The sequence below is a fragment of the Montipora foliosa genome, chromosome 13 (assembly GCF_036669935.1).
Source record: "Montipora foliosa isolate CH-2021 chromosome 13, ASM3666993v2, whole genome shotgun sequence".
NCBI lineage: Eukaryota > Metazoa > Cnidaria > Anthozoa > Scleractinia > Acroporidae > Montipora > Montipora foliosa.
Window position 1 is genome coordinate 41,203,083 of NC_090881.1, and position 7,500 is coordinate 41,210,582.

The window sequence follows — 7,500 nt, forward strand, 5'->3', positions numbered from 1 at the left end:
TGTCTTGAGGCCAGCACCCAGTTCAGTGGATATTACCTGGTTTGCATAGCCTTATTTAGGGGATTTGCTTTCTGCCAATCAGTTAGTAGTGTTTGTTTTCATAGTTATATAGCAAACCCTGATTAAACTCGCATAAGCCCTGCTCGTATACAAAAGGACGGCCGGAATTTTGGAATATCCCCTTAAATTAAGTTTTCAATACTGTTTTCAATGACTTTAGAAGATGATCATGGCCCTGAATTTTTTAAAATAAGTTTTATTTAAAATTGAAATTTATTGTTGGTGTAGTGATGGCCGAGATATAAACAGATTCCTCAAACTTAAGTATAACTCACTTTAATTCACAAACATGCCATGCTTCTCCACTTCTGTACATCATGTAGTAATCACCAAATGTCTCAAGCTAAACAATGCATTGGGGCTCTGACAATGTGATTTTCAATGGGCTATTGAGACATGAGAAACAAGCTCTTGAGTTAAATTTCTGTTTACTTTAGGGAACGTTCATTTTTTAACAGATGGAGGGGGCTGGTGGGATTTGGGGAGTGTCATTTGGAAATTGTATTACTGCCCTCAGCTTGCCATTTTTTCTCACATGACCCTAAAGGGTATTTTTAGGATGCCCCCCTCTCCAAAAGAATATGCCTGATGTTTTAAACATTAGTATGTTTATTATATCGTTATCTTGATATTATTTGAAGTGTTACATTTTATTTACAATGATTACAATATAATTATAATAAAACTTTTTGAAATTGGTTGCTATAAACTAAATATTAACCACTATTAGGAGGGTCCTACCAATGTATAGAAAATAAGGGGCATAGCTAGATTTTTTTGCGTGTATTGTAAACAAATAGGGGCAAATTAAGCACCAAAGGCCTTCATAATTTTTTATAGGCCCCCCTCCTAATATAGTTTTTGTGTTTAAACACAACTTACACCCCAAAGTTACTTTGACTGTGAGTCTTGAGAATCAAGGACTTATCACTCAAAAATCCATTTGCAGTCATCAGTGGTAAATCACCCCTGTTAAAAACAATAACATAACATGAACCATATACCATTTCTTCCTACACATTTCTGTCCGGTCACTTAACTTAACCAAAGTGTGTACTAATGCAATGCACCTACATTGTATCTTTTAAAAAAATATCCCTATGAATTGAACACCATTTATATTTCAGAGTTAATTCCCTGTTGTTAAATAGTGTTCTTAATAGTGATAACATATTCTCTTCAAATTCAAAATTAAACAATTAATTATCATTTGCTCATTTTGTTTCAATAATATATTCTTTTAGAAATGTGAAAAAAAAAAGTATCAATGTAATCAGTGAACACTGCCTACATGTATATGGTAAAATTGTACAATACTTGTATATCCTTCACCCTGAAGGGAAGACTCAAAACTTTCTGCAACAAAACCTTTGTATTGCAAACAATACAAATTCTTCTCAAATTATGAGCCAATGCAATCTTTTATAAACAATATAACATCAAGTCTAATCATGCATTTTCTTCCAAAAATGTTTTTGTCACTTTTCCTCATCTAGTACACTCTATACTGGTACAGTGACATAAAGAGCCATTCCAAGATACTAATGTGAAATGACAGGTGCAGGTGGTAACAAGTAAGCATCAACTGCAGCAGCATATGGGTGGTGTTCCCAAATTTGATCCATGTTGCGATTTGTCAGTCGGGGATCTCCTTTTCTGAAAATTGCTGTATAGGTCTCTAGCGAGATATCATACACAGCCATTTTTGGTGTGATGTCATCTCCAGGTAGCTTCTTGTAAAACACGTTCAACTTATCCACTTTTTTGAACATACCCAGGCCCTCTTTTTCAAGTTCTTTCATGCACATTTGCACATTTTGTGTGCTTGGCCTGTTTCGTGATGAGAAGCTGGTGTAGACTCCTCTAGCTGTAACAACAGGTCCTGAAATGTTAATGATCCTCTTCTTTATTTCCTGGCCACTGACACCAACTTTAACAACATCAGATGGTGACTGCAATAACTGACAGCACTGAAAGAAACATACAATGAAGACTTTGAATGAGATGGAAGTTACATACTGACACAAAGTAATAGTGGTATTTGCCTTCAGTAGCTCACATCCATATTACTGATATGTCATTAAATAAAAAATTGCAAAAAAATGGCAAAATAGAAACAAAGTAATTATTACAGAATACAGTACATGATTTGAAAGACCGGTAATCTCACGATGGTCTGATTTATTTCATGCAACGAATTGCATTAAGGATCCAGTCATCATTATTGATAGAGGGAGGTAGGCATGTGATAAAATTGCCTGAGAATTAACCAAGAAAATATCAGATTTTCAAGCTGTTGTTCAGATATGCATGTGAAATCATATTTACTCTGACATTTCCTAACCAAAGCTTTATTAGGGGCTGTTTACATGTACTAATTACGTGGAGGGAGGCTGAGGGTCCAAGAATGGTCACCCTCTAAGAAGGGATAAAAGGCACCCCTTTGCTTGCAAAGGGTTGTCCCCAAGGCAACTGGAACCAATTTCATTCTGTTTTGGTGGTAATGTGACAGTATCATGATCCTGCTAAATTTGACCCTCCTAGGATGGTCAACCTACATGTACCTCAAGCTTTCACATGGCTTAACAAACCCTAAGTTGTCCATGATAGGAGGGTAACCCTCCTCCGAGGGTGTCCCTACCTCTCATGCAAATGAAACGGGAAAATACAATAGAAGAGGGGGCCCCTTCTAAGCAGGTCACCCTCTATACATGTTAACAGGCCCTTAGTAACTGGTCATTGGAGGTGTTGAGAGGGGGGAGGGGGGGGGGGGGTAAGGGAATTTCTTAAAAAAACTAGCAATTACCTCTCTCTCCTTCCCTCCCTGTGATCAAAGATAAATTAACCCCTGTGTGCAAGTATAATTTTAACAATGTGCCCCCGCCCCCCACCCCATCCCTTGAAAAGGCTTACTGAGACCCCAAGCCATGCTTTTTTCTTATAACGTTGAATAAACTTACCGTTTCCGATATACCTTTGTAAGTGTGTAGTGTCTCGACAAGGTTTATGGCCATATTCATTGTTGAGAGGCTGATGGTTCTCTCAGTTGGTCCGGTCTGGTGAGCCAAAGCCTTTTTCAGTCGCTCATATAGAACGTGCATGTTGACAGCAACGCGAATCACTTGTTTGTTCCATTTCGAGTTCGAATGTTTAACTTCTGGGTTAGGCCTGGTTCCAGCAGAACTCTGTGATGGTGTGACGTTCTTCGGTGGTTTAGAGAACTTGAAAAATGCTTCTCTGGCACTTGCGCTTAGCGAATACTTAACAGTTTCATCAGTATTGTGCTCCACAAAAATTTGCTCAAGCACAACGTTCAGCGAGTTCACGGAAAGAGCTTCAAGCTGCTCTGACAATTCCGCCATCTCCTCCAAATCTCTCTCCACTTTTTTCTGATACATGAACAAGATTCTGTCAGCAAGACCGTTATCAGCATCGATAATCCGTGGCCAAGCTTTCGCAAGGAACTGCCGTGGTGTTGTAAATGCCAGTATTGAGGCCCTAGCAGATGCGACTCCAATGTGTTTGCCTTTGTTGCCTTTCAGGATGAACCAGCAGTCACCATCAAAACATTTGCAAAGTCGCTCCATTGAAAGGTTCACATTTTGTGCTGACTTGGAAGGGTGACTTAGCTTCGTCAAAAACGAATTTGCCTCATCAATGCAAAGAATGGGGACTGTTGATCCTGAAACGAAATGATTGAACAGGCCATTCGTGGAGGTGATGTCTATCAAGATATTAGTGTTGATCTTTGGCTCGATGTGTCCTACAATCGGACCAGTGCAGCCGAGATGGCAGGCCGGAGTCTTTCCTGATCCTGACGGCGCCACAGCAATCATGAAGAGGTTCCCTGGTTTGTCATATGTGCCAAATACCTTCACCGTTGTCTTTCCAATCAACGCACTGGTAGACATAAGCGCACTGATCAAAAGTAGTTCTCGTGTGCTTCCACGAGAAGTCGAGTACACCGTGAACCATTCTTTGGTAATATCTGGGACCACCGCATCAAATGGAAAGATAACCTCTCCTAGTTTTTCTTCCAGATTGCTTAAAGAACAAAGTTCACTTTCTGCATCCATAACTATCAAACGAGAGCATCGACGAGCGAAGGAAAATCCAAAATGCGCGGGAAATCGGGCTACTAACCTCTTCCCTGGGGTTCTCTCGACATTCACATTGGTGGCACGCGCGAAAACCACGAGAAGCACACGAACCAGAGAACCATGAGAACCAAAAGAACCACAAGAACCAGGAGAACCACGAGAACCACGAGAAGCACGAGAACCAGAGAACCACAAGAACCAGGAGAACCAGGAGAACCACGAGAACCACAAGAACCACGAGAACCAGAGAACCACGAGAACCAACTACAAGAACTACAAGAATTAAAATAACCAGATAACCACAAGAACCAAAGACTTAGGAAACCAAGGAACTACCGGGACAGCGATTTATATTTACAGTAAGCGACTTATTACGTCAGCTGTGGCTATTACACCAGAGATCAGCCTGAAAAACTCCCACCGAAAGTCATATTCAAAGGTGTTCGACAGCTGAATATCAACACGCCACCAAGGATGCAAATTTCAGTGCACAAGAAAGGCTGGATGAACAAAGAAGGTATGTTTTATCTCCACACTGTTTGTTCAGAGAAGAAACTTTTCATGCGAACTACAAACACGATTCTCGGAATTCGAACGATTGTATTGTTGTCATGGTTATCACGTTACTGAGCATGTGCTTTTGAGCATGTATGCAAATTTCCGTTTGTTTGCTTTTCTCTTGAAGTCGTTTGGTGTTCTAAAGGTCTGTAAAAGCACTATTCTTTTTTTAATTGACAACTAGTGTCCTTTTCTTGTGTTGTTTAAACTGCAAGTTCTTCTCAAATTGTGATCTTAAGATTTTGTTGCGCGAAAATACTTGGCTATAAGACGCACCCCAATTTTAACACTAACTTGCCACCCAAAGACAGATTTTTCTTGAAAAAACCCTGTGCCTTATGCACCTATCAATGTTAAGCCACTGGGGGGGGGGGGGGGGGGGGAAGGCCGGGCTAAGGTGGGGGATTTGATGTACATGTAGGTGTTTAGGAAGATTCGGGGAAATAGTTTAGGGGAATGATAATAAAACAACAGAGTTTATGTTCGCAGGCATAAATATGTTTTGGTCCCAACTCATTTTAGCCCAAAACATTATTGTTTTGTGCCCAAGAACATAAACTTTATTACCATGATTATTATCTCTTTGGAGGGCACTGAGGTAATAAAACCTCAAAAAAAAAAAAAAAAAAAAAAAAGACAACAAAACAGTCAGAACAATCACGCAAGTGTTTACTCCTTGAATGGCTTTTATTTTCCGTGAATGGAAATACACAATCAAATTATGATAACCAAATCTTGCCCTTTGAGTTTGCAAAGACTGTATTAGATATGAAAGGAAAGTTCCATAAAGCTTATTGAATTTGTAACTGTTGAAATTAATAATATTATCATAAAATCACACAATTTCATACTTTTCATTGGTTTATTTCAGGAAATTTTAGCCCGCCAAATTCTCCATTTTAGCCCGCAAAATGCACTGCAATGCCCTGCAAAGTTATAATAATTTCGTGATAAAGTGAATGAAAAGGTAATTTTGTAAAGTTTCAAAGTTAAAGCTAGACAGACTTTCCTTGTGTGCTTAATTGTTAGAAACATTGCAAGAGCCCCCTTCTACATGTAGTAGTTCTCTCTTGGTCAGCCCATACACGTGTAGGTACTTACATGTAAGTTAGGCATCAATGAACCCAGGAATCGTGTGACTTCCAGGAAATACTGTACATTGTACATTGTACAATGTAATATTACCAGGAATCATACTTGCCAACTCTCTGGGGTTATCTGTGAGTCTCCCGGATTTGGAACGAGTCTCCCGTCCGGGTCATCGACTTTGCTCCATGATTGTAAACCCAAGTTTAAAAAATCAATTTTTTTAAACTTGTTTCAACTTTTCTTAAGGCATTTCTTCATCTCTGAGTTTCATACATACATTGATAGAACTAAACAAACTGGCCTCGTTTACATTTCCATTTGTGGTCATGGCCATATACATGTACATGTATTAATGGATCTCCGTTTAACCAATGAAAATGTTCGTCATAAGTGCACTTTGTTCCCGCAAATTTCCCCTTCAAGATTCACAATGGCGGTAGATTCTTCTTGTAATCGCAAGGAGCTGCTGGGGGATGGGTGGGTGCATTGCTTTTGGGGAGGGGGTGAGGAAAAAGGGGAGTTGGTTGGCCGGATGGAAAATATCTCCAGAGGTTGGCACCTCTGTTACATGTACTTTTCAGCTAAAAGGGTTCAGGAAAGCGTTAAATTAAATGTACTTAACCATTATAATGGTTGTAATACACTGCCTGGATAACAGAGTAAAGGGTTGTATATCCAATTAAAGACATGCATCCATGTCTGTTACATGTACATTTTTCAGCCATCTTGCTCAGGTAGTTATTTTACAGGGTATTTAACTGCTGTACAAGTAAATCTGAAAGCAACCCTGGAAAAGCTAATCTTGTTTTGTTTGATGTGTTTTTCATTCTTTTTAAAGTTTCATGTACAATACAATATTTTTTGTTCACATTGGTTTCAACTTTAATATCGTATTTGAAATAAGACTGTACAGCATACATTTAGCCCTTAGATTTCTCTTGTGTGTTTGGTAAGACAGAAGCATTAAATTGCATAATAATTATATGTTTTTAAAATCCCATGAAAGCATTCCATTTTTTCCCACCAATTTCCTTTTTTAGTTCCTGTGAGCAACATTGTCACTTCAAGTAACCAAACAGTATCGTTATCTGATGAACTGACTTTGAACTGTTCAGCTGATGGAAGACCGAAACCAACAATAAGCTGGACGAGACTCTCTGATAACACTGTAGTCAACATGACTTTGAACATAAGCAGTAAGCAGGATGGAGGATGCTACAGATGTACTGCTGATAATGGTGTTGGAAAAGCTTTGACAAAGGATGTCTGCATAAATGTTCTGTGTGAGTGCCAGTCATTGAGCTGGAATGTAATCAGAGTGAGCTAGAGGTTCATGTGTAGTTAAAAATAATCAAGGCTTATTGAAATTAATGAGGAGGACTTTGTGAGTTTGAGTTTGAACACCAGTGCTTCCTGTGTAATTCCGTCTGCAAAATAATGTTATTTATGGCATGACGTCCAAGTCTTTTTGGATAAGGATTATAAACCATAGGCCCCGTTTCAGTACACTTGTTTGTAAATAATTCTGTGAGACAGTAAAGAAACCTACACACTGTCCAAGAAGCCTAGGGGAAGTAGTCCCTGGTGTTGTTTTCTGGTCTTTGAGTGTTCAAGGGTAAAATTATGTTGTACCTAGTACAGCAGGTCCACATCAGCTGTGTAGTTGCCAATATTATTATTTTGACCTGCTTCA

At 39.1% G+C, this 7,500-nt stretch overlaps 1 protein-coding gene across 2 annotated transcripts in view; it reads left to right on the forward strand.

The window, feature by feature from the left end:
• Positions 1–7,500, forward strand: part of LOC137982381 (uncharacterized) — a 50,819-nt gene that overhangs the window by 22,374 nt on the left and 20,945 nt on the right. For both annotated transcript variants that reach the window (XM_068829498.1, XM_068829499.1), the window contains exon 3: positions 6,848–7,090. In XM_068829498.1, coding sequence (XP_068685599.1) covers positions 6,848–7,090 — 243 coding nt within the window. The remainder of the gene's footprint in view (positions 1–6,847; positions 7,091–7,500) is intronic.